Below are 25843 nucleotides of genomic sequence, written 5' to 3' on the forward strand. Positions count from 1 at the left end.
TATCAGGACATAGGAGGTCAAGAGGGTTAACATGAGAGCGAGCTTGATTCAGCCGAGTGATCAGAAGGAGAGATCTAACAAAGTCACCGAGGCCTGTGGAAGGACCGGGACAAGCACAGAAGACAAAAGACGATAATGACCTCGTCTACGAGTCATGTTATAGTTCTGTCCATTATGAGTGATTCTAAGATGATACATGAGCTCTGTTTATAGAAATTTGTATGATATAACCAGCTACTAATAGGTATACCGTATACACGTAGGAAGTATTTACCTGTTTTAGAACAGTCCGTAATTACCGTTTTAATACGTAATGTCTTGTCCTCAGCACTGTACTCCATTGGGTACTACTATGTACTTCCCCCACTTTGGGTACCCATTTGCTTTTCAGTCACATTCCTAAACCGCCTAGTTACAAGGTCACTTACTCGTAGTTGACAAGTATCAATGATCTTCCTGTTTTACTTGGATTTTCAGCTGATACCTAAAAAAATGCCAAGCCTTACGTATTGCCGTGCCTAGGATGTTATAGAGCTTTTCTTGCTGAAATTATCATTTTTTCGTGCCTTGTGAAGCTACTAGTGTCTACTTGTTGCAACAAATATCTTGTTCACCCATCAAATATCTTGAGACCATTCACTCACTCTTCACAGGATTCACAGGATGTTGGGGGTACCTACTCCCGCTAGTCCCGACGATGGAACCCCCCCGTAAGTCTTCCTAGTAGGAGTAGGAAATACAGCTGACAGTAAGTGTAGATTAGACTATTGTCATACGAAATGGGCGGAGGCGATCGCCATCTGTGAAGAAAAACTCAACGAGAGTGAGCGCGCAAATTTGAAAAGTATCCAGACATTTGAAGACTGTAAACAGAATATTTCTATGATTCGGATGCCAACTGCACAACCCACTGAGCCTACATTGTTACATAAGTTGGCGCCAATTTTCTCTCCCCTCAGCAGTTTTGTCTCACTGCTAACGGTGTGCTTGTCACCTATTCCTCGAGAAATTGGGTTAATATGGGGCCTGGTGAGCTTGTTAATTCGTGTTTGTATCCCTCAGGGCGTGTTCGCAAATTTGATCTGACGTTATAAAGGCGGCCGGTAGAACTGAAACCCTTCTCCCTCAAACCATCGAGATGCTCCAAGAGTTGGGACATGATCTCGAAATATTCCAGCTTTACGGCGAGATCTGGCGGAGTAACCCTAGAGTAGGAGACGAGCTGATGAATGTTTTTGTGGAGATCATCATGTTTTGGGCACATTCAATTCATTTTCTAAATCGTAACAGACGAGGTAAGGTGGTCCTGGTCTCTTCTTTGAAGTATTGACAGACCCTGATGGCTCTAGCCTCGTCTGCACAGCGTTCCTGGCACAACGTCGAGAAACAATTCGAAAATACCTTAAAACGTATTCGCAAGCGGACTGAGCAAATCAAAGAGAAGGCGAACGCTATGGCCCAGGTTCAAGGATACTCCCAAGCAGATTTGTTGAAAGAGTTGGATCGTCTTGGGCTACTTCCTTCAACAGCGACACATGCTTGGTTGGCAAATGGGGAACCGGATATTTTCCCCTGTAACAACCTTCCTGTTGCGCGAAATGCTAATTTCTTCGGCCGAAGGCAAGAACTCGACACAATTTCAAAACATCTCGACTATCCAACATCAACCGGCTCCTTTCGCAGCTTCGCTCTCTATGGAACTGGAGGCATCGGCAAGACACAAATTGCCCTCGCATATGCATACCAGCAGAAGGACTCAGGTACCCAAGCAATTCTGTGGTTTAACTGCGAGACCGGGCAATCTCTGGCCCAAAGCTTCCGTGATGTTGCCTCACTACTGCACCTAGAAGGTGCTAATGACGATGAAACAAACGAGCAAAATAAGATCCTAGTGCTAGCGTGGCTCAGGCGTACGAGTAAGTTTTGATCATTCTTTTACAATGTTTTTAGGTACTAAAATTGTCCTCCCCAGATAGAACATGGCTTTGCATATTTGATAACGTTGAGGACTTGGACCTCTTTCGTAATGCCTGGCCCGCTGCAGACTCGGGAAAAGCCCTTGTCACGTCTCGCAAGGACATTGTGAGCATAGATCCGGCAGCCGGTGGTATGGAGATCGAAGTATTCGACAACAGCAGCGGGAGGGACCTAATTTTGCAGCATGTTGCAAGAAATACATACGACGAATCCGAAATTCAAGCAGCTAGTCAACTTGCAACTCGCCTAGGAGGTCTTGCACTGGCCCTGGTCATCATGTCTTCACAAATTCGCCTCCGGAAGTCTTCCATAACAGCGTTTGTACAGCTGTATGAGAAATACTCCAATAAGCTGAACAAGGAAGTCCAGGGAGTTAAATCGTACTACAATCTGTCTCTTGCAACTTGCTGGAAGACAACATTTGATTATCTCACTCCACCCGCCAGTCGTTTGCTCGGCATCATTGCTCATCTCGGTCCGGATGCGCTGCCCGAAGAATTATTTCACCCAGCTGATAGCTCAAGACTTCCAGAGGGCATGGAATTTTGTTCTGATGACTGGGAGTATGCATTTCAACCCTGAATGGATCTGGATCGAAGTAATACTGACCCAGAGACAGACTTTCGGAGGCTCTCAATGAGCTCTTAAGCTCATCTTTAATCAGGAAACATCCCGCTGAGAACCTACTTTTCGTTCATAGGCTGATACAGGAAGAATTCAGAAATTGTCTGGACGCGGATGGACGGCATGACTCCTTCGTTGCGGCTTCGATCTTGCTCAATGAGGCTTTCCCAAAATTAATTTTGGGTCAGTCAATGCGACCATACTGGAAAGAATGCAAAAAGTACATACAGCATGTATTGATGCTCTGCACCAGGTGGCAGGACTACAAATTCCGGCCGAAAAGCAAAGGAGAATTTGATCCATTTTTATCGCTTTCTACTTCATGTGGCTGGTAAGAAAATGAACCGCACATCATCTACCCTGCTTACAATTTCAAGGTACCTCATGGAGTCTGGCGCGTGTCTAGAAGAGATCCAGCTCATGGAAGTAGCGATGAGTCTCTGCGAAGACAAAGAAGGAGAAACATACGCTCTTCTTGCGAATTCAAGAGGTGAAATGGAGTGTCAAAGGGCACATTGCGACGAGGCTTACAAGTATATGACGCCGAGCTTAGCAATCATGCGACGAATCTATGGTGACAGCCATCCAGAAGTCGGAAATGGGTTTAATAACTATGCGAATATCATTATCCAGGACTTGAAAGAGGGAGCCTGTGAAAAGGCCATCGATTACTATCAAAAGGCGCTTGACATCTTCACGTTGAACGGCCCTGAGATCTACACAAAGATCCTCCATATACCGCACATCAACCTAGCAGCATCTTATCAAGTTTTGCAGCAGTACGACAAATCAATTGAACATGCAGAACAGAGTCGCAAATGGGCAGTCGCATTTCTGGGAGAGGGTTGTCATTTTGATGGAGTGTAGGATATTACCTTCTACATGAGGATGAAATTGCGTTCTGCTGATACAGACCATGTCTAGGGCCGATTATCACGTTGGAAATTCTTTATTCTCGCAAGGGAGATATGACGAAGCGGAGCGGCATTGGCTGAGAGCCTTGGGGGTATTCAATCGTGAGAATGAAACACATCCAACGACAAATTCAACACGAATGAAATTAGCCATGATCAAAATGAAACGCGGGGAATTTGATGAGGCAATGTGAGCTCCCATTCTTCCTTGGTTACACTCGCCGCCTCTTGTTGGCACAATTTTATCAAGCAGTACTGACCATGAGTTTTACTTTCAAGCTTGATGCTTCAAAAGGTTCTCGTCATAACGAAATTGAAACAGCCATCCAAGGGCGACAATGGAGAAGTCGCCCGTGTTCAACGAAAGCTAGCTGAGGCTCTTGAGCTGAAAGGTGATTTACTGGAAGCAACGCGGCTGAAAGTTGAAGCTGAAGCAATGCGAAGAGAGATCCAAGGACAGCGATTCCATGAATTACCTGATAGTGATCTGAGCTACGCCATGATGAATTTTCATGCATTCTGGTAGATCATTGTGAATGATATACTCACATCCAGAATCAACTATCTAGCTGACCACATGCGTGCATGCCCGCAGCTTCAATTTGTACATAGTTGATTTTGCCAGTATAGGAATTTTCCTGCATACTAAAACATAGCCTCTCTCTTGTTAGCTATAGAACGAGCTCTGATGTGTTCAGCCCCGGGGAGAGATCACTACAGCAGAAATCCCGTGACGCCACCTTGGGTTCCGTTCCAATTGAGACACTACGTTTAATCATCTCCTTGGAGGCCAAATCATCGTCCCGATGTAGAGAGCCTCGCCTATAGAAAGACCACAGCGCTTGACAGTGCTAGGTGGGTGTAGATCAGTGGTGTGACAGGGCAGTGGGAAGAGGTTGGACATCCAAAGTTACGGAAAGGAACGCATTTCTGGCGTCAAAAGTCGTCATTGTCGGCGTTTCACAGGTCTTCATATTCTATACTTAATATGTAACATCACTGAGCGGGAAAAACCCATCGTACACATGTAATAAGAAATGCAATTGAACCTATTTTATTCATGTCTGACTATACAATGGTATCCGGACAAAACGCCCGCAGATTTTAAAACTATGTCACTATTTTTTCGAACGATTAAAAGTCTTCAGGGGATCAACCTTCCCACCAGACTTTCCACGAGCACGGTTGCGATCTCTCGCCTTGCGGATGCGATTCTGCTTAGTCTTCGTGAACCCAACATACCCAGCACTCTCCTTCGAGAGACCCTTGCGTCCCTTAGCAGGCATCAGGTAATCAGGCACATGCTTGAGGTGCGCCTGGACACGCGCGGCACGCAGCTCGCCGTCATGGCGCAGCTGCCGCAACTCTTCAGGGTTTTCCTCGAAATGGCGCTTGAGCTTTTCACTCTTGATCAGTTCCTGGCGAATCTCGCGTCCTCGCGCTTCTTGCACTGCGAGTCTAGTCACGGAACGCAGGGCATCTGTCATACGGTAACGGAAGGCGTCCACTTGCGTCATCTCGAAGTGATAGGGCTTGACTTCGTGGCCAAGCTTAGCTTGCCGCTTGATGATCTTGGCGAGCAAGGCTTCGTCGTTCTTTGTGCTAGGAATTGAGGTGGGTCGGTGCTTGCCGTGCTGATCGGCGGGGATAACGAAGGAGAGAGCCATTCCTGCTTTGCCAGCGCGGCCAGTACGTCCGATGCGATGGGTGTAGGATTTGGAGCTGGTGGGGAGGTCGAAGTTGAGGACGCAGGCGACATTTTGGAAATCGATACCGCGAGCAATGCTGTAATCCTTCTCTTTGCTGGTCATCTTACGGCGCTTCTTGGTTTGCACCTTCTTTCCGTTTCCGCTCTCATCAACTGCCTCTTCATCTTCACTGCTTCCCATCTCTTCCTTTGCTTCCTCCTCAGCTTCCTCCTTGGCTTCGATCGACTTCTTAGATTTGGTCACTCCCAGTACTTCTTGCTCGTCGGCGGCGATAATGATATCGTAGACACCCTTATTGAATTCTTCAACAACGTGGATTCGCGAATTGATGGGCAGTTCTGAGTTGAGGACACAGCTCTTGAGACCGAACTGTTCGAGGAAAAGCTTCACACGGTAACACCGGTCGACATCTGCTACGAAAATGATGACCTTGCCCTTGATAAGCTGTAGTTTGAAGATAACGTAGGTGAGAAGGAATTTCTCTTCTTCCGCGCATCTGTTGCAAGTTGAGTTAGCAACTGCTAAAATGATGGGTGTAGCATATTGTCTTACCGGACGACAAACTGGCTGACACCAGCACCCTTCTCTTCCTTCTCCTCAAGCTTAAGAATGACAGGGTTCCGGCAGTATAAGTCCTTCAATGTATCCACCTCTGAAGTGAGAGTAGCACTCATCAAGAATGTCTGTGCTCCACGTGGGATGGCCTTGGAGAGGGCATTGATTTCCTCATCATATCCGTATGACAAGACAAGATCCGCCTCATCGATAACCAAATGGGTGATTTTATCGAGCGACAAAGCGGAGTTGTTAACATTGCTGTAAACTCGGGTAGGGGTCGACACAATGATATCCGGGAAATCGGCCAGCATCGAGCGCTGAACTTCGTCAGACACCTTCTGTGTTAAGTTGACGGACCGAATATCCTTTCCACAGAAACTGGCAAAAGACGTAATCACTTTCTGGACCTGTTCTGCAAGCTCGCGGGTGGGGACAAGGATAAGAGCGGTTGTGGCTTTTGAGGAGGGATCGGCCTATTTGTACACAGTTAGATCACTCTCCATACAAAGTATAAATAAAGGGAGGAAAAGAAGGAACGAACTGTCTTCTTCTGGAGGATGGCTTGCAGGATTGGGAGTACATAGGCGGCGGTTTTGCCAGAGCCAGTTTTCGCACGGGCTATTTCTGTTAGCAACTGTGTTTTGTTTCATCGATTGAAGATGCTCATCTCACCAAGAATATCCTTTCCTTCCAGGGCGAGCGGAATCGCCTTCGACTGTACAAGAGTGGGCTTGGTGAACTTTTCTTTGATCAGAGCCTGGCGCAATCGAGGATCGAGGTTGAGGGCTTCAAAGTCTAGTTCTTGCTCCTCAGCCCCAGCAGCGTCGGGCGACGGGACATCGTTTGCGTCCAATTTGCGTTTCATTGTGATTGTGCTAGGCATTTGCTTGATCGAATCTGCGAAAGTTGAAACTTTTTTGGGAAATCTTGTCGGGCGGTGAGATTATTGCGGGCGGTGAATTAGAATATTTTATGTTGACATAATCTTCTCTGCCTCAGGCGGAAACTACATTTATAGAACTACACATGGGCGACAAAAGTCTGTGAGTCTTTGAGAATTCGCTAGTATAATGGTTGAATGATGCATTCAATGTTTTACTGTTGATTTATCCTCTGTAATATAATTTACAGATACCCATAGACAAGACTTTTTTGGCATCTTACTCCAAGCCGAAAATATATATTAGCAGTTACTTGGCATACATCATGCCCTAAATAAGAATTTTGATAGACTGCCGTTTCTTTGCCAAGATCGGACACAAATGGTATGGAATCGAAGAATAAGCGTTCATATCAAAAATTGCTGTTTATTGAATCAAATAGCTTCAGACCTTGTTGCATACCATCTAACGTATCGCCCTGCTTAACAAAATCAAAAAGAGCGAGAACAATAACAACAAAACTGAATTAGACGATAACTTGCCGAAGCACATCCATACACCATGTAGACTGACAACGAAGAAATCCTCACATAAAACAATCCCCCAATACCTCGCGCGCTTCATTCCTATTTGACAAACTCACTCTGAGCATATTCTAGGAATCTTGCCCGAGACGCTTCAGTGATTTTGCCCACGGGAAGGACTTTGATATTGTGCTCAACAGTATAAACCTTGCCAAAGTTCACTCGAGACATGCAGTCCAGCTTCTGATCAGGCCTGGCAGGATCAACCTCCAAAGGCTGTTTGGCCATTCGGGGCTCGCCCTGCACAGTCCGGGGTCTCTCACCTTGCATATGAATGACAGCATGTTTACTTCGGTCAATCCCAGCTTTGGCCACGCCTTGCCCACTATAAGTAGTGATGGGTCTAAAACGAAGGATTAGTATGTTGCAGTGCAACCAACGTTGGATGAGAATGTGGACACGTACACACACCAGCAGCAGCCCTTCTGCTCTTTGACCACTACCATGCGTCGGATACTACTGTATATGGGCTCTTGATACTTTCCCTTGATGAAAGGGCTTGATGATGGACGAGGAAATCTCTCGCTGAGTACAGTTCCATGCCAGCCTGCATTCTCATGCCAGAGCATGGAAAAGACCTATATGATAATCAATTATTAGCAAGGGATTAACAATAATATCTGATAGATGAACGAACCCTGCCAACCCGGAAAAACTTCCGAGGATCGCTCTGCCTCTTGTAGCCTATGAATTATCGTCAGTTTATTTCGGGTGTGCATGAAGAGGCCATTGCTTACGAGGATCCAGCGTCCCACGTTCGCCGTTACTGCCGGGGATCACGTATGCTGGCTCCAATGACTTTTGCTGAATTTTTAAATCAGCCAATAGTCAAAGAGAAAGTAAAGAATATTACTGACCACCTCCCTGTCATACTTGCGTTGGGCATCCCCCCGAATGGGGTCATCGCGATGGCTGTGACTGCTGGCCCCATAGGGTAGTACCACATGCGAGGCTGAATCCCCGAGACTCAATCCCTGCAGATCGTTGACGTGGACTCGTGGAGCAATGGATGCATCACTTCTTGATGAGGCGGTGGCTTCGCTGCGGTCGGATATATCCGACCCGGTTGGGCGACCGGCTGTTTTTCGCGCCTCATACTGCATGTCTGGACTCCATTCAGGCGGAATGTTATCTGCTACTGTCCCTGTACTTAAACTTGGGTATATGCCATCGTGCATACAATGATTGGCGAACTGTTGATATACGGTGGTAGGGGATCGGTCGAGATCTGTGGGATTGGTATATGCTTCAGCTTGACTGTCTCGCATATTCTCTCGGCGACGTGCATGGCGGCCTCGCCCTGGGACAAATGGCCGATACCCGTGTGGATCGTCCTGCTTGGGAAATGCGGATCTGGATGTGCTTCGCTGGCGTGGCGCAATGCTTTTATCCGCGTTAATTACTTGCACTTCTCATACAGGATTGAACAACTAACCTTGCTTGACCTGATATCGCAGGACTTATCGCGCCACCTGGGTAGTCCCACTCGTACAGAAACTCCCCTTTCATTTTGGTCAGCTAAATCATCCTTTATGTATCCAGTGATGCCTACCAGAATGGTTGTAGATGGACCGAACCCATCGGTTGTTGTCAGCATGAAGTATCCAGTCCGAAGCCATGACTTTTACATATCTGACAAAGAAATAGAGAAAGTTCAGAGAAAATATAGGCCTTGGGGGTTCTATATTCCTCACCAGGAACTCGTCAAGTACCTGTACCCTAGCGGCCCGGACCGTTTTACATCAATGTTATCTGGATATGATATGCATGGCGCGTATGGCATGAATCAAGTTGGTTTTTTGTGAAGCGCTCACTCGCAAAAGAGCAGCTTCGGAAACTAGTACATGATCATGGACCACAAGTATGATTTCAATGAGCCAGTTAAATAAATGAGGTATATTATTTATGGCTGACATACAATAATTTGGCATAGAAGTTGATAGGGCACGGTCACCAACCGAAAAGTGAAGCGCGGGCACTAATGCAATGCACGAGATTTCCAGAACAACGGCCATTGGAGATTTCATTTTGGGCACCAAAGAGTAACTGCGCCTTCGACAGCCCCGCTAGAGTATCGTGTGACTTTAAGGACAAAGATCCCCTTCTATTTGGAATAACCCCTTTCCTTCACTATTCAACCCTACCAACATTCGAATCTGTTGGTCTATAATCTCCGTTGCGAAATGTGACCGGGAGATATTGTGAAACGCTTTAACAATGACATCTTGGCCAGGGGTAGCGGAATGTGGATCCTGGGTGAGTTTATCTATAATATATGCATTAAACTCGAGGCTCATCACGTCTTACTTTGTAGCCGCCGTGCACGGCAGACGGCTATACCAACGATAGGAGTGAAGTCTGCCTTCCCAACATTTCATTTGCTCCAACTTCACGGCCGGAGTCGCAAAAGGGGGCTAGAGCATGGAGTTCCGTAGCATCGGAAACTCTGCCATTATCATCACTTATTCCCGGAGACTTTGGTCCAATAACGACATCAACAGCGCCAATATTCGGCCACACCGGACCAGACACGGTCGATTATGGCGATGAAGCTACCGAAAACGAGCCCTGGTCACAAAATCTCCAACAACGGAATGAATATGATGCCTTCACCGAGTCATCCGTCGCATCATTTCAGATTCAGTACTCCCCTGAAATAGATGAGCCAACCAACTGGTATCGCGTACCTGCGCCGCCCCCTGAACCGGCCCACACCAGCGCCAATGTGGCAAAACTTATAGGAGAAGTATTAAGTGCACATGAAGATGTGTCAGCCAAGCGCTATCGTATCCGGGAAATGCGGCATATACTTCGACAGAAACGTGATGAGGAAGATGATATGCGGGTTGCATTACGGAGCAAATTGAATCTCATAACTGCCGAACATGTACATGAGGATATTTCTGCTATTAATCACACTATCAACGACCTCCAAGCTGTGACATCGTCTTATTTCATTCTTGAAAATGAGTATCAAAGACAGGAAGAAATACTCGCGCAGCTGGAATACGATTACGACAGACGGTTAGAAAGTTTACACACCATTTTCAAGAACCAAGGCGGCTCCTTGGCACACCTCCAACCAGTGAACTCGGACCCCGAATCCTCCTCGGCAGACTATACCTCGGACTATGGAGATCAGGTGGTGCCCCAAGTGGCTGACTACCTCTCGATGATTGGCGAGGCGCGCATACTCGCGGAACGACTGTCACAGCTAGAGACGGAATACCTAGTCCTTGTCGACCAACGTGAGCTTCGCGAACGAGTTGGTATCCCACTCGATAGCGCGGCACTCAACTTCCTCCTTCGATACGAAGATGAAAAGAATAAAATCGAGACCGAGCTAAAAATAACCCGCCATCACATCGAGTCGCACCCGGAACATTCTAATCGCTCTGCGCAGATGGAGGAAGAAAACGAAGAGAAGATGAGACAAAATTTCATGCTCAATATACTAGAGGATCAGACGTACAATGATCCACTACACTCATCAGAATTTGAGGATTCATCACCGTTCTTTGCGTCCGCGCACCCACATCCTATCAACAAAGGCACTTTCGTGAATCGATGGCTTCTTCATCGGTTGCGGCACTCAAGAGTTGAGATTATGCGCTTTAAGTCTGCACCTGAACTGATAGATCTGGATAATAAGGGCTGGGGGTCGGATAATATTAGCAAGATGGCGATGATGCTTTGGTTTCAAGATGGAGCGGCCAGTGTGGAACATATTAGGAGTCAATCAGCTATGTAGTGCATACATACCTTGGCAGCATTAGACGTTCATAGACAGCATTGAGCTTGGATATCTTTTTGTAGTAATAGAACAATATATCAAAACTTGATTTACCTCTTGACTACATGTTGATGATCGCACATAATACACGGTCATGGTATCTCAGCCCTAATCTGGACTACTCCTCTCAGCAATACTCCCCTCATATAAAGCCTCGGTTACACAGCACTTTTGGCTAACAGTTGCTCAGCATCTTTTATGGCACACAGTAGGTCTTACTACTGGTGTAAATAATAATTTCTTAAGTCATGTATAGGCAAGCATTGCCAATGAGCTTCACTATAACCCAGCTAGACAAGTCCTCACTCTAACCCAAAAACAAACCCCTCAAGCTCGAGATAAGCCTTCTCCAGATCATCATTAACAATAACTCGATCAAAAACACCCGTAGTCTCAGCAAACTCAAGTTCCCTCCTCGCTTGATTCAGTCTAGCCTGAATATGTAGCTCACTCTCGGTCCCTCGCCCTCTAAGTCGCTGCTCAAGCACAGCTAGATCCCGCGGTTTAATAAAGACATATCGAGCCTTAAACTTGGGATTTATTGTCACCTGCTGCACGCCAACCATGTCGATATCAAGAATCGGAATGAGCCGTCTGTTGAATATCTTTTCGAGTGCTGCTTTACTCGTGCCGTAGAAATTATCGGCGTACATTGCATCTTCTATCAGATCCCCATTGGACTTGAGAGTATTGTATGTCTCGACGGAAACAAAGTGGTAGGATATACCGTCTGTTTCTCCGGGACGTGGTTTCCGGGTTGTGTGGGAGACTGTTAGTTCGAATGTGTTTGGGTGGGCATCAATGAGTTTTTGGATAAGGGTTCCTTTTCCTGCGCCTGAAGGGCCGGAGATGACGATAGGCCGCCGATCCTGAGGTGCTGTTGGGGTGAGAATCAATGGTGTGGAGGTAGAAACTAATGACGTACAGGGAGCCATGTCGTCAACAAGGGGGTTCCTGGCCTGACGATAGATACTGGGTATTCGGGGTAGGTAGTCAACTGTAAGTCAGGGATGATGTCCAGATACAGAATATATTCATATGTCAGAGTTAAGATGTCATTTGAGGAAAACACATGGTGAGAGCGAAGTGTGTGCCTCCTTACCGCTCACCGCACCGACTCATGGAAGCGACAAGTCCACCCAGAGAATGAACTAGATTAAGTATTTTAATATGGCTATGTATTATAATAACATGGAGGTATACAGCTATATTATATTGTATCGAGATGTTATCCATTCGTATCGTGATTCTGTTCATTATGTACATGACCCAAACAATTTCCCATATCCATATCCATAAGTGGACCGGCAAATGCCGTAAAAAAGACGCTGATTCCAAACCCAAGTATTGTCGAAAGTTCAAAATAAAATCCATACAAGTTTCGGTACCTCGTACATCGAGCCCTAGCCCAAACTGCAGTCGTAATTCAAGAGTACTGTGTCTCGCCCTCACTATCACTCAGACTATCACGACGACGACTCCGTCCATCACGGCGGTATCCCTTCGTCAAGCCCGGAATTGGATGCTTGTAGCTCTTGGTACCAGAGTCTTCTGTATCAACGTTGGAGTATTGGTAATCGGACCGGGAGCCTGCTGATGAGAAATCCAGGGGTTCAGTGAAGTGGCCCTGCGGCACGGAGCGGCGTTCGCGCTGCTTGCGGGGGCTGCTGGTACGAGATGAAGGTGCGGACGGTGGGCCAGCTGGGTTAACCTCGCTGCGACGTTCACGACGGCGGTTGTGGCGGCGGGTGGATGGGTCGCGGACACGAGGCTCTTCGGTTACTTGGCTGATAACATCTTCGCTGCCTTGAGTGAACGAAAAGCCCGAGGGATCGCGGCGGGCATGGCGTGGCTGCTCGTAAGCAAAATCATAAGATTGGCTCATCTCGCTCTGTTGGTAGGAGGTGGGCGGGACGGAGGTATCGTAGTCGCTGCCGTTATAGGTTCCATCGGCTTCACGGTTCATGCCGCCAATGCGAGCGGGTTTCTCTTCTCGGTAGGCGCGTACGTCGGCATCGTCTGCGCCTTCCCACTGCTCGTGCTTGTTTCGCCGGAGAAGCTTCTCTTTGGCGGACTCTCTGAATCTCTTGCCCCGTGACTTCTCCTCTGTAACGGTCGTCGCTGTGTCGGTATATGATCCTTCTGTGTACGAATATCCATCGTCGTTGTAGCCTTTGCCGACAATACTTCCGCCGCCGAGGTTGGTACTCGCTGTGGCGTTACTGAGAGTCTTGCCGTCGGGTCCCTTCCGTCGTAGAACAGTGGACTTGTAGTCATCCCAGTCGCCCTTGCGCCAGACGAACCCGCCGTTCTTGGCCCAGAAAAAGAACCAGATTGCTCCTACGGCAAACAATAGTCCAATAATGGCAAATAAAGCCATCAGGCCTTGCATCTTGATGCTGTGTGGGTCAATCGTGCCTTGGCCATATTTTGGCTTGGAGGAATCTTCTGAATCGGCTCGTGGGAAGAGGTGGTGTGCATTAAGGTTGATGGCAGGTAAGATATTAGCAGTGTTCTCATTGCTGACATCGCGAACATAGAGCCCGTTAACGGCCGCTGCTGGAAGGTCGGAGGAGTCCCCGTTCCGCCAAAATGGAGGCATGATGCAGTATTAGAGTAGTCAAGAGCACCGGGCCCAGGACTGGACTCACTATTAGATTATTAGTATTTCGAGCATTTTGAGAATATAAGGTCAGGTATATGGACATACATTGAAGCAAATGATCAGCACTAGATGTAGATAGAGATGGATCCCTGACACACTGGAATGTGGGTATAGAGTGCGTGGAATGTGGGCAAAAATGAAGCGGTGTCTAGATGAGTGTCAGTAGAAGATTAAAGATAAGATGAAAAAATTATCAACCCAGATATTCAGCTTGATTTCGCACAAAATTGAGGAGGTTGGAGAAGAGGCTGGGGATCTTGTGTTTACATGATGGTTGTCACGGGAAACGAGCTTACATCATCCCCCACATGGGTCCACCTGGACACGGGTGGGTAGAGTTGGGCCCGTGGGTCGATCTATAAAACGGAGATCACAACTTCTATTTAGATCTGAAACATGGCGTTTTTAAGACGAATTTAATTATGGATTATATGAAGTCAACAAATGCCACCCGCTGGAAGCCTCAGAGGCACGGCCAAAAGCTGTGATCCCAGCTTGCGGGGTATCAAAACCAACTAAACAGCAAAATCAGGGGAAAAGCACCGTGGAGGATAAAACAGAGGAGATCAACGAGACTGCGAAAATCAAGAAAATCAACCGAATCAATACAAAGCCCGAGAGCAAACCTACGAGGCTCCCAGCGGGGACAAAATACCAACCAAACACATAAAATCATAGATATGGCCAAAGAAAAAGATGACCTGTTGAGACATGACAAGTAAACAGATATGGGTATAACCTCTCTCCGCCACTCGGAGTCGCGAACAAAGTAACCGGGAGAAAGACACAGACCCAACAAGAAAGGCTATACATGAAACGCTGACAAAAAGAGACAGAAAGTAAAGCACATCAGACTTGTCATTGCAGGTCATCAGAATCGTACAATCATATCGCCATAACAAAAACACATCATGGGGTTCGTGACCGGTTTGCCACACATAGAAAACTCAAGACAGTTGCAAATGAAATCACCAAAAGTCCTCCCAGTCTAGAGACGCTCTGTCGGGCGACAGGCAGCTCTGGACTTCATGACAAAGTCCAGTCTGTTGCCCAAGTCGCCCAACAGAGTCTCACTTTAGGTATTCACCATTGCTTTTTGTTCCACAAGCACCTGATCCCGAAGAAAAGAAAAAGAAAAGAAAAGAAAACGCAACATATGCGACACAATCGAAACTTTTGACAAACGAACAAGGCCGGCCACAAACGGCTCCGCATACACAAGATGGAATCACAACAAAATAAATAACCTAACCAAGAAAAACGAAAAGTAACACAAAAAGGATAGCATCTAACAGGGTAACAAGATCAGTGGTGGTACCGAGTACCCCCATAGGTTGACTGGCTGTCTCGACGACTAGATCGTTCTGACCGCCTATCATCCCGGGGACGTCGCGCCACATCTTCAAGTGCCCGGCGACTGGAGCCGCCCGTATAATCAGAGCTGGTACCGTTCACATGCTGCTTGGTTGGCCGCGGGCCACCGATGTTTAATCGAACAGCCCCGGTGTCCCCAGCACGAATGTTAATAGATTTGCCTGCAACTGCTTCAGATGTAAATCCAATTTGGAATCCGTTCAACGTGAGGGTCATATTCTTGTCATCTTCTTTCCGTGAGGTCGTGACGCTTCCGCGGCTGCTATTCGACCGACTCTTCTGACTGCCACTATCGCTCCCGTTGCCGTGCGCCCCTTTGGCAGGGAGCAAGGATTCCGCGGAGAGAGGGAGTGCAGCTGTTGAGGCTCGGCCGGATCGGGCTGCCTGGTAGTTCTCGGCTTCACGCTCGCGGTCTTCGAGGTCGCCGGCACTGGATCGTTCGTCGTAATAGTACTCGGTTGGCCTGCGCCGCCGAGAGCTCGCCACAGCCACCTGAGCAGTCCGTCGACTATCCTGGTAGGATGTTGATCGTCGGGTATCTCGTACGCTGTGGTTTCTTTCTGGCAATGCGGCCTCCCTTGACATTCGACGATGACTGCGATCCTGAATCGCCGGCAAGGCAGATGCAAGTTCCGGCATGTCCAAGCGGTCTAGATCTCGGTCGATACCTCTATCTCGAGGGTCCATGCCTCTATCCCGGGGGTCCATGCCTCTGTCTCGGGGGTCCATGCCTCTGTCCCTGTCCATGCCTCTGGATGGACGACGTTGGGGGACAATACCGGCGGAGGTATGCATCTTCCGTGGTGGATCTGGCCGCTCTGTTCGCTTTGCCTGGTGAATCTGCGGGGTAGACCTGGGCTTGGGCTTAGGTGGTGGCAGCATCCGATAGTAATCTTCATCTTGTTCCTGGTGCCTTGTAGAAGGACGGTCATGGACATCTCGCGGGGAATAGTGTTCCATAGGTTCGTCATCATAAAAGTCATATGGCCCAGGATCCATGGGTGGGGGAGGGGGTGCATAGATAGATCCGGACCGAGGGCGTGGCTCCCGGGACTCGGACCGCTCCCGTGGATACTCCGAGGGGGCGTAGTCCGAGGCAGATGGAGCGTAAAAGGACTGTGCTCCATATGGAGATGATGAGTATGGTTGCATGTATGCTGAGCTGGCTGGTGGTGGGCCATGATCGTATGGGTGCTGGGAGTACATCGGAGATGCCATTCCTGAACTCATTCCATGCGGTACCCCTTGGAAACTCATGGGTCGCCCGTTTGGGTGGTAGGTGTGGTAAGAATGAGAGCGGCTGGGTCGACCAGGGTTACTGACGTGAATGTGCTCTGTGACGGCTGGATATCGAGCAGTATGCGGGGACGATGAGTAATCTGGCATAGGTGGGCGCTGGTAGTAGGAATAATCGCTCTGTCGATGTTCGATCGGGGCTGATTGATGGTACTGATGACCACCATATTCGTAGTAATTGTCGTGGTATTGGCGGGCATGGGAAGATTCTCGTCGACGAGACTTGGACGACGACCGGGGCACGTGAGCATGATGGGCAGCGCCCGGATAGGCACCAACCATCTTCTCTTCGCGCGAAGGTCGAGACCGTTCCTTTTCCTTGCGTTCTCTGGTTGAAGTTTTTCTGGCGAGGTCGGTACGTTTGGGGTTGTCCAGCTTAAGAGGAGGGGGACTTTTTCCGCCCGACGGCCCAGATTGGGTGCTATTAACCGTAGCGGCGGTGCGACTAGAATAACCTGAGTCACTGGCGGCGTCGATCAGCGGCTCCTGGAATCTTTCCAACCTCGAGGATATTTTGGCAGCTGTATTGGCAGCAATATTGGCAGAAAGCCTAGTGTCGGGTAGAGCGGCGTTGTGTTCTTCGTCGTAATCCTCGACGCAGGCAGGCCGGGGGCCCTTACTGGCCATTATGTGGGCTGCAAGGCGATCGGGTGTCTGAAAAAAAAAAATTAAAAAAACAGGGTTGGTCCCGTTTCCGACAAGAGCGACGTGGGTGGCTCCCACAGGGCTCCAGACAAGTTCAACTTACAGCAAGCCACTGCTCCCCTTTGACGATGAGTCAGATATTATTCTCTCCCACCCCCGTCCTAGATCTGAAATGGGCTTCCTTTTTTTTTCTTTTCTTCTTCTTCTCCCCAGTGCCCAACCCTTAGAAGCGGGCCACTCAAACAAGTAAGCGGACCTGCCGATCGCAACGGGCGATGGCAGGCGGAGGGCGACGGGTTCTGTCAAGCGGAGAGAATAAGATGGTACTTCTCAGATCGCAACGTCTCCATCGAAGTGGAATGTTAGGCTAAGAGTCGGGCGGAAGTGTTGGGTCAAAGAAAGGAAGAAAATAGAAAATGACCTCTCTGGCAGACGATGAGTGGTGGAGCGTACTGCAGCTGCACAGGTTGGGTTGAGAATTTGGGATCCTCTGCCTGACGGTCTTAGAACCCAGTGGGGAGAGTGGAGTCAATGGGCAGCGATAAAATAAAAAGTTGAAGTGAGGGGTGATATTGATATCCAGAAGAAAGTGAAAGAGAGATATCCAGAGAATAAAATAAGGAGAGAAGTATAGTAGAGAAAGAGAAAGAGGAAAAGGGAAAGAGTAAACACCCGAAGGCACAGGGCACAGGGTTTAAAAAAAAAGGGTAAAGAAAAAAATTATTGAGAAAGTTTCACGAAGAGGCTCTCGGTACCCAACACCAAAGAGAGAGAGAAAAAAAAAAGAAGGTGGGGGATAGCGTCATCAGTGTTTTATCTATTTAGAGAGAATTATATATATTTTACTCTGTATACTCTGGTAGTTAGAATACAGAATGGATATGTGTATATTATATGTTTTTTTGTAAGTTGTAATGTAAAAAAATTGTTTACTTTACTTTTTTAAGCTCGGGACCCGCTGGAGGGGAAATCCTTGGTTTAATTCTTTAGGATCCATGGTTGGTCTTTACTCTTATCTTTATTTATTTTCTTTTTTTTTCCCTCCCTTTTTTCCATCTATTTCCTTCCCAATCCCGTGTTGGAATAGATTTTCGTTGATGTTGTATTCCTATTTCTCCCTAAAGTCCATCCCACCTAACGCCCAACCGGGTTTGCGGCCCAATGATCGCCTCCACCGTAAAGGGTCTTCCCTGTTGAAAAGGAACAGGTTCCTCTAAATTCGGTTGTTCGGTTCTCGGGTTTAGTTTATCCATTTCTCTGATCGTTCCATTTTCGAATTTCCTCATTTTCGTGGTCAATGCAGGACAAGTACAATGACAATGTATCCGGGACACGGGAAAAGTCGGTGGCCATCCTGCAACTTAGGCTGCAACACACTGAGATGCCTCTTCTTCGTACTCACTTATAGTATGTACAATATAGGCAGACCCTGTATGTATCGAAGGCAGATGTCTGTTTGTGTTGACACAGAATCGCCACTGTGGAGTAAAGTCAGGTTTACTTTACCATAGAAATCACAAATGTCAAACGACACTAGAAGTAGAAGAGGGACTGAGCACTGCATGGCATTCGTCCTCAGAGCCCCTCGTCCATGTGGCAGGATATCTTTGGCCGTTGTCTCTTCTCCGCCTGCATATTTCTCATTTGTGACTCACAATGGTGGAAAACCTGGGACAATATGCCATCTCGGTACTCTATACTTTGTACTCCATACAAGTTTCGAAGTATTCCATACACGAAACACTAAACTGTACTAGTGATGAACTAAATTGCCGGAACCTTCTCTCAGAACGCAGAACTGGCTAGATCGGTATGACTTGCAGCATAGTCTATCATTCTCATTGACTCCTTCATATCTTTTATATATCCCTTGCGTCCTTTGAGAGGCTCGCAGAGTTTTTCACTCCGCACGTGTAGGAATGATACCATGAGAACGAGGTATATAGCAATGACCACTTTAAGCTACACGTAGCGGGTAATATCTAAAACATCCTAAACCCTGCGTGTTCCGATCTAATTAAAATGCTATATTAGGCTGGAGTGGATATCTTCAGGGTAAGAGGCTGAAAAGTCGAGCGAAAAGGGCTCCGCTCCAAATATAACTAAGGATCTCCATGCGGCTCCAATATTGTTTTCTCACTTTCCTTTACCGTAACACCTTTAAACGATCACAGGTCTTTGCATCGGGCCCGGAAGTACGAGGAACATGCCGTGCGCACCGGGAAATATCTGAATTTGAATTGCATGGCAAGACAGCCAACAAGCTTTGCTCGCATGTCGAATTAGTGTGGTCATGTCAACGTCTGTCGCCAGTAATTCACCTTTGAGAACTAAAACAGATCAAGGGAGCCACCCCCTTGCTTCATTCTGCAAGATGGCATCAGCTCCTCGAGGTCGATATGTTCACCGCTCTTTTGTGATGACCGATAAATGATATTCTGGGGGTGAAGATGAGGGGAAACTAGTTCAACTCTATTCCTTTCTCGGTTTGAGAGGCTTCGGGGGTTTAAGCGGAAGATAGGCTGCGGAAACATAATAGAAGTTTCGTGTACATTGTACATCGGTATACATGACTTGCATGGTGATCGCATCCTGTTTTCCTTTGTATGGGACATTATTCGTCAGTTTTAGATAGCCTTTTCCACGGTCAGGGCTTGGCACGCAATAATGGATAATTAACATTGTCTGATGTCGTACGAAAGACAGTGTAACTTAAGTGTCCCCGTGGCTACGATTCAAAGCCATCTTACTAGGGTGCCACAGAACCCAAGTGTGAATTTAGGGACTGTGGCGCCTCTTCAAGGTATCGAGTAGGTGGCTGCCCTTCCGGATGAAGCTCCCCGAACCTTGCCCAGGAAGCAAATGTGGTTTCAAAACAAATACTTCTCTATTATGTTCACCTAGCCTAATTAATATTCACAAGGAGAAATATAAGCCCACGCTGCAGTCTGTACCGCTAGCCTAACCAACCCTAGAATTTACCGGAGACAACTCCAGCTCGGCCCCTAATTCTTGCGCAGATAGAGAGCAATCCAGCCAAGGATTCGATATCCCGCAATTATGCCCAAAAGAATTCCAACCCACTTCCCCGTTCTACCAGTGGAGTATCCATACGATTCTAGCACCCCAGTGCCCCGAATAAGACACTGATCTTCCAGGTCAGTAGACCACATGCACCGGCAATCGGCACCACACGAGTAATTTCGCTTAGAGAACTCATTGACCATCATGCCCTGGAAGACATAAGCCTATTCCAGTACCATCGCGTTAGTGATCATTCTAAGACAAAAAGATAAACCTCGGACCATAGTGGATCATACCTGGTAATCAATGTAGTGGAACACGTATTTCCAGAAGGGGTTGAGGATCGTCTGCGTGACCATGAACCCTCCGACACTCATCCAAAGCCCATTTGCAAATGCGACAAGCGCCAAGGCAATTACGAAGTTTGGGAATATCGATGTCACGAGAACTACTAAGGATTCCGCCGCCACAAGGTCAAGGAATATCCACATCACCCAGGTGAAGAAGGCCTCTGCGGTGGGTTGGAAATTGGAAAGCCAGTATGAGACAATAGAGAAGAGGAGAGATATCAAGACTGAACAGATTAGAAAGAGGGCATTGTGGCAGAAATGGTTGGATACATACACAGGTAGGGAAGGCCAATGAGAAAGTTTGAGATCATGAATGGCGTCACACCATATAGCCCATTGGCTCGTTCTTTGGTGAAAATTGCCCGATCTTCGAGGAACGCTGGGACGTATGCTACGGCCATGAAAGACATGAATGCGGAGCCAAAGAACTATATCCAATGTTAGTATCAATATCCCTTTCCTTTTAAGCACATGTGGAACTCACAATGGCGTTGATAAACGGCTGTATATACTCCTGCGATGGATGAAGACGTAGCCACACTGTGCCCATCATGATAGCCAATCCTGTGCCACGTTAGCTCCAGTAAGTTTTGAAAGGCGAATGATGGTTCGTACCAAGATACATAGCAATGCGGATTCCATAAGCGATGACATCGCGGTAAGACTTGACAAATGAGCGATGCAGTAGAGCTACAGTAATCGAACCGGTTCCCGCTCGAGCCGTTTCTTCCATGGAGTCTTTGTTGACAAGTTTCTCTGTCGAGCGTACACGCTCAGATACTTGCCTTGTTCCTGATTTTGCCTGAGTGGAATTTGCCCAGGCAGTCTGAATCGCCCTGAGTCTCTCCTCCGCCAAGTCCTTCGAGTTGTCAAAATCAGAACTCACAGTCTCCAAGAGAAATTCAGCAGGGTTAGTATTCGCGGGGATTGGATAGCCAATTTCACTGAAGTAATTCTCCACGGCTGAAATTGCCCCAAAATAGCATGTTTTTCCTGCTGAGAGAAGCAGCAGCTTATCAAAGAGCCGGAAAGTCGAGGTTGATGGTTGATGGATACTCGCAATGATGAGAAGCTATAATAAACAATGTTAATACTAGCGGGCGACATCTGACCCATCTGATATGAACGTACGTTATTGGCCTGTGCGAGCTGCTTTGCATACGACATCACCTCAAAACTGGCGGTCGAGTCTAGACCGCTTGTAGGCTCATCCAAGAATAAAATTCTTGGATTAGTGATGAGCTGGCTAGCCACACTCACACGTCGCTTCTGACCACCACTGATACCCTTCCGAATCGGCGTGCCGACCAACGTGTTTGCCTGGTTCTGAATACCAAATGCTTCCAAAAGTGTCCGGATCCGATCCATGCGCTGACGTTTCGAAACAGAGCTTATAGATAGAAATGGTAAGTATCGGATTGTATAGGTGATATTGGACGGTTGTTATTCCAACTTGGCATACCTGGGCAGCGAAAGATCCGCCGCGAACTTCAAAGTCTCCTGCACCGTCAATGACCCTATCAACACATCTTCCTGTTCGACGTACGAGGTCACCCGCTGGAAAGTCCGCGAGTCTACCTCTGCGTCATTCACGTAGGTCTCCCCGAGAACCTTCGCACCAGATGACGCTGCACGTCGAGCCAGCACGTTGAGGAGTGTGGTCTTGCCACAGCCTGATGGGCCCATTAGGGCAACGAGCTCCCCTGCATAACCGGTGTCAGTATGATAGTCATGATGTATAGTATAGGCAAGGACACAAACCATGCTGCACATCACCGCTAATATCATTAAGCAGATCGCGGGATCTCTTTGTTTCACGATCCTTGACGGTGACCGTTAAACCCTGCCAGGAGAAGTTCCGAACAGTCTCATTCATCAAGAAGTGTCCGCTGTCATTTTGCTCCAGGTCCAGGGTCTTGGATGCGTTCAAGGGTGGATGATCGCCCATGCTGCAAGATAATGTAAATAGTTACGGCAGATACGAGAGAATTAGAATCCAACCCAGGTCTAGGTTCGGGGGCTCAGGTTTTATAATTTCAAACACACCCATATTCTATGTACCTAGACCCACGGACTTACAAATCCCTGTCAAGGGTCGAGACAAACACATTGTTGTCCGAGGTGGTCCCCGGCTTAGGCTGAATATAGGGCTCAACCTTGGGACTCGAGCCCGAGCTGACATAAGATCTCAATGGTCCCCGATCCCCCGAGACCTAGAACCCTAGAGACGACATCTTCTGAAAAATGCCGATGGGCTTCAAAGAAAAATCTATGAACTTAGAAAGCATTCCCCGGATCTGAGTCAACGAAATAATGGCGCTTTTGCCATGTGTGCGTATGAGTTTGTCAACGCACGAGTTTCCAACAAACCCCGGGCTCGGGGATCCTCCACTTTTTTTACCCTAACAATGCGGCCTTTGAAAAAAGCAAAGAAAGAAAAACAAAGGATAAAAAGTGGAAATCTGAGAATGATTTGGTAAAAGAATAAGCATACAATGCCATTTTTATTCGTCCCGCTCTTGGCGCCCAATGCAACTAAATTAAAATCAAGGTATACCAGAGACACCAGTCTTTGAGAAATACTCAGGGAAAACACCACACAGAAAAGTGAGTAAAATCGAGCGAATAAGCCGGATTTACATACTAAAAATAATGCGTTAGTGGTTATTTGTTTAATAAATGCGGGGAAGACTAACCGCTCAACAGGGCTGAGACCAAGAACCCGCATGCCGTTGTTCAGAACTTGGCGGGCCGAGGCATACAGTGCCATACGCGCCTGCTTGACATCGGGCTCGCTACCGATCACCTTTAGCACATCGTAGCTAGAGCTCAACATGTGTGTCATGCGGAACAGATAGCTGAGGACAGTGATGGGCTCAAGAGTCTTGGCAGTTTGCAGGAGTACGTCGGGCCATTGGGCCAGCAGGCGGACCAAGTCGACAGCGTGCTGCTCGGTCAAAAGATCGAAGTTGGCGTTAACCAGCTCGTTAACATCCAACTCGGACTTGCGGGTCATCGAGCACAAACGAGCGTGAGCGTACTGCAGGTATGGGCCGGTGTCACCCTCGAAGGATGTCATGGCATCCAGGTTGAAGTCGTAGCCGTTAACACTGAAAACATACAATTAGTAAACCGATGGGCGAAAGGATACGGGTGGGAAAGAACTCGGTACATACCGCTTGCCAGTCATGTCTTGCACCATAACGGAGGTGATACCCAGAATATCGGCAGTCTTCTCAGGATCCTCGACCTGTGCATACTTGACTTCGTTCTTCTTCATGACCTCGTGCATCTTGTCACCAACATCACGCAGGATGTCATCCAAGAACTTGACGGTACCCTTACGAGTACTCATACCACGGACCATACCAAAGTTAATGTGCTGGCAACGGGAGGCCAGGTCCTTATGGCCCATAAGTTCAGTGACCTTGAAGAGCTGAGCCAGGTGCAGATCTTGCTGGGCGGCAACAACGTAGATCATCTTGTCAAAGTGGTACTCATTATCACGCTCAGTGATGGCACCGATATCGCGGGTCAGGTAGAGAGGGGTGCCGTCCTTGCGGACAATGATAGCCTTGCCCAGCTTCTTGGCACCGTGCTTAGTGAAATCCACAATGACAGCACCCTCGGACTTCTCGGAGACACCGGCCTCCTCCATAAGCTTGTAGGCATCGGTCATGCTCTCAGACTTGATTTGTGATTCGCCGGAGTAGACATCGAAGTCAATGTTGAGACGAGCGTAGGTCTGCTTGTACTTCTCAATACTAAGATCACGGAACTTGCGCCAGAGAGCAAGAGCCTCCGGATCACCGTCCTCCATGCTCTTGAAGTAGCGACGGGCCTTCTCGTCCTCGCTCACATCCACAAGCTTGGCAAGCTGTGCCTCGAGCTCAGCAACATCCTCGTTCTTCTCCTTCTTGGTCTTGATCTGTTCCTTCAGCTCCTTGATAGGTCCATCCTGCTCACTGACCTGACGGTTGACCTTGACGTAAACATCGAACAGGTGGTTGATAGGGTCCTTGATAAGAGCTTCCTCATTGCCGTAGTCCTTGAAGCCGTTGGCCAGCAGACCATACTGCTTACCCCAGTCACCGAGGTAGTTCATTTTGATGACGTTCCATCCCATAACAGTGTAGATATTGGCGAGGAAGCCACCGATGATGGTACTGCGCAGATGACCAGCGTGGAAGGGCTTGGCAATGTTGGGCGACGAGAACTCGATGATGATTTTCTTCTGGCCCTTGGAAGGGTCGGACGGGTCCTTTTGACCCTGGTTGCCATTTGTTCCATAGGCAGCCTTCTCCTTCAGGATACGGCCAAGAACATTGTTGGACAATGGCTGACGTTTGCAGAAGAATTGAATATGAGGACCAAGCTGAGTTGGGGGGTGAATAAGGTCGGAGGCGGGGAACTTGGAGACAAGATCCTTGGCAAGCTCCACGGGGTTTTGCTTAATTTGAAGCGAAGCCACCTAAGTGTATGAAATAAGACATTGTTAGTCCAAGGCCTCATTATCACGCGGAACATGCGAATTGCGCTTGGCATGTGCCGCCACCTACCGGCAATGAAAGGTCACCCTTGTCCAAAGTACTGGTCCAGGCAATGCGTGGGTAGATCTTCTGAGCATCAATACCGGAGGCTTTGCTCAACTCCTCCGCGATGTGCTGGCGGTAAATATCCATCGGGTTCAGTGTCGGGAAGCATCCTGGGAACTGAGATGTCTGCGCGGTGGATTGGAGCGAGAGAGCCTCAACAGAGGCGGGAAGAGAAGCTGTGGACATGATTGAGAATCTTCGTGTACCGAATGCGCGCAGCAAAGTCGGAAAAGTCGAAGGTTTAGAGGGGCAACGTAACGGAGAAAAAATGGCTGTGAACCGCCGAGCCCCGCTTAGACAATGACCCATAAAGAGGGGGGGAAATCTCTCGGGGATCTTTTTTTTTTTTTTTCTTTTTCTTTTTTTCCTTCTTTCTTTCCTTTTGACTCAGAATCGAACAGGGCGGTGAATCACGTGGTAGGTAGAAATTCCAACCCAAAGGCGATAAATCACGTGGCTATCTATCTTATCCTTATCTTGGTTATCCACCCTCCAGGGGCCATCATCCATCCACTGGAAGCGTCACGTGTTCATCCAGCCCTGAGACCTTATGGACTTCATAAGCCCATACATACTACAAAACTCATGTTGTCACCGTAGTTCCCTGATCGAATCTTAAGCGTGGGATATCGCAAAGGCTACTGATACTTTTGTTAAGCTCCATACCGCTTCCCTTTCGTTCCTCAAATGTAGTTATACTCCAATGCGCCGGGGCCTTTAGGCGGCGGGGTGCTTCAGACAGGAGGTGGCCAGATATTATGGGGTATGATAGAATTGCAAACGAACAATGAACGCTGAAAATAATGTCAACGCTTTGTCTCTTGATTCATATTCATCAAAGACTTGACAATGGG

At 47.8% G+C, this 25843-nt stretch overlaps 8 protein-coding genes across 8 annotated transcripts; 2 read left to right on the forward strand and 6 right to left on the reverse strand.

Annotated features, from left to right (window-relative positions):
* Window positions 1-663: 663 nt before the first annotated feature.
* On the forward strand, window positions 664-4041 carry PGRI_023040 (Tetratricopeptide-like helical; the record flags this gene model as incomplete). Its single annotated transcript, XM_040790017.1, has 9 exons — window positions 664-710; window positions 759-1029; window positions 1097-1295; window positions 1350-1916; window positions 1973-2540; window positions 2597-2784; window positions 2855-3464; window positions 3526-3705; window positions 3795-4041. The coding sequence occupies 9 exons, from the start codon at window positions 664-666 to the stop codon at window positions 4039-4041; spliced, it is 2877 nt and encodes a 958-aa protein (XP_040646970.1).
* A 592-nt stretch (window positions 4042-4633) lies between these two features.
* On the reverse strand, window positions 4634-6665 carry dbp9 (ATP-dependent DNA/RNA helicase; the record flags this gene model as incomplete). Its single annotated transcript, XM_040790018.1, has 4 exons — window positions 4634-5720; window positions 5777-6255; window positions 6324-6400; window positions 6455-6665. The coding sequence occupies 4 exons, from the start codon at window positions 6663-6665 to the stop codon at window positions 4634-4636; spliced, it is 1854 nt and encodes a 617-aa protein (XP_040646971.1).
* A 624-nt stretch (window positions 6666-7289) lies between these two features.
* PGRI_023060 (uncharacterized protein) lies at window positions 7290-8756 on the reverse strand (the record flags this gene model as incomplete). The annotated part of the gene is made up of 7 exons (XM_040790019.1): window positions 7290-7590; window positions 7653-7825; window positions 7885-7931; window positions 7985-8051; window positions 8105-8379; window positions 8428-8630; window positions 8683-8756. The coding sequence occupies 7 exons, from the start codon at window positions 8754-8756 to the stop codon at window positions 7290-7292; spliced, it is 1140 nt and encodes a 379-aa protein (XP_040646972.1).
* Window positions 8757-9464: 708 nt separating this feature from the next.
* On the forward strand, window positions 9465-10998 carry PGRI_023070 (uncharacterized protein; the record flags this gene model as incomplete). Its single annotated transcript, XM_040790020.1, has 2 exons — window positions 9465-9503; window positions 9562-10998. 2 exons carry the CDS (start codon window positions 9465-9467, stop codon window positions 10996-10998), a joined length of 1476 nt encoding a protein of 491 aa, XP_040646973.1.
* Window positions 10999-11342: 344 nt separating this feature from the next.
* Window positions 11343-11975, reverse strand: PGRI_023080 (guanylate kinase; the record flags this gene model as incomplete). Its single annotated transcript, XM_040790021.1, has 1 exon — window positions 11343-11975. The coding sequence occupies one exon, from the start codon at window positions 11973-11975 to the stop codon at window positions 11343-11345; it is 633 nt and encodes a 210-aa protein (XP_040646974.1).
* A 491-nt stretch (window positions 11976-12466) lies between these two features.
* Window positions 12467-13642, reverse strand: PGRI_023090 (uncharacterized protein; the record flags this gene model as incomplete). The annotated part of the gene is made up of 1 exon (XM_040790022.1): window positions 12467-13642. The coding sequence occupies one exon, from the start codon at window positions 13640-13642 to the stop codon at window positions 12467-12469; it is 1176 nt and encodes a 391-aa protein (XP_040646975.1).
* A 1368-nt stretch (window positions 13643-15010) lies between these two features.
* On the reverse strand, window positions 15011-17002 carry PGRI_023100 (uncharacterized protein; the record flags this gene model as incomplete). Its single annotated transcript, XM_040790023.1, has 1 exon — window positions 15011-17002. One exon carries the CDS (start codon window positions 17000-17002, stop codon window positions 15011-15013), a length of 1992 nt encoding a protein of 663 aa, XP_040646976.1.
* A 3023-nt stretch (window positions 17003-20025) lies between these two features.
* On the reverse strand, window positions 20026-25175 carry PGRI_023110 (arginine--tRNA ligase; the record flags this gene model as incomplete). The annotated part of the gene is made up of 12 exons (XM_040790024.1): window positions 20026-20268; window positions 20341-20618; window positions 20669-20822; window positions 20879-20958; window positions 21010-21466; window positions 21526-21784; window positions 21857-22097; window positions 22156-22343; window positions 22474-22569; window positions 23091-23504; window positions 23571-24865; window positions 24954-25175. The coding sequence occupies 12 exons, from the start codon at window positions 25173-25175 to the stop codon at window positions 20026-20028; spliced, it is 3927 nt and encodes a 1308-aa protein (XP_040646977.1).
* Window positions 25176-25843: the final 668 nt, after the last annotated feature.

Source organism: Penicillium griseofulvum (genome assembly GCF_001561935.1).
Source record: "Penicillium griseofulvum strain PG3 chromosome Unknown contig_80, whole genome shotgun sequence".
Lineage (NCBI taxonomy): Eukaryota > Fungi > Ascomycota > Eurotiomycetes > Eurotiales > Aspergillaceae > Penicillium > Penicillium griseofulvum.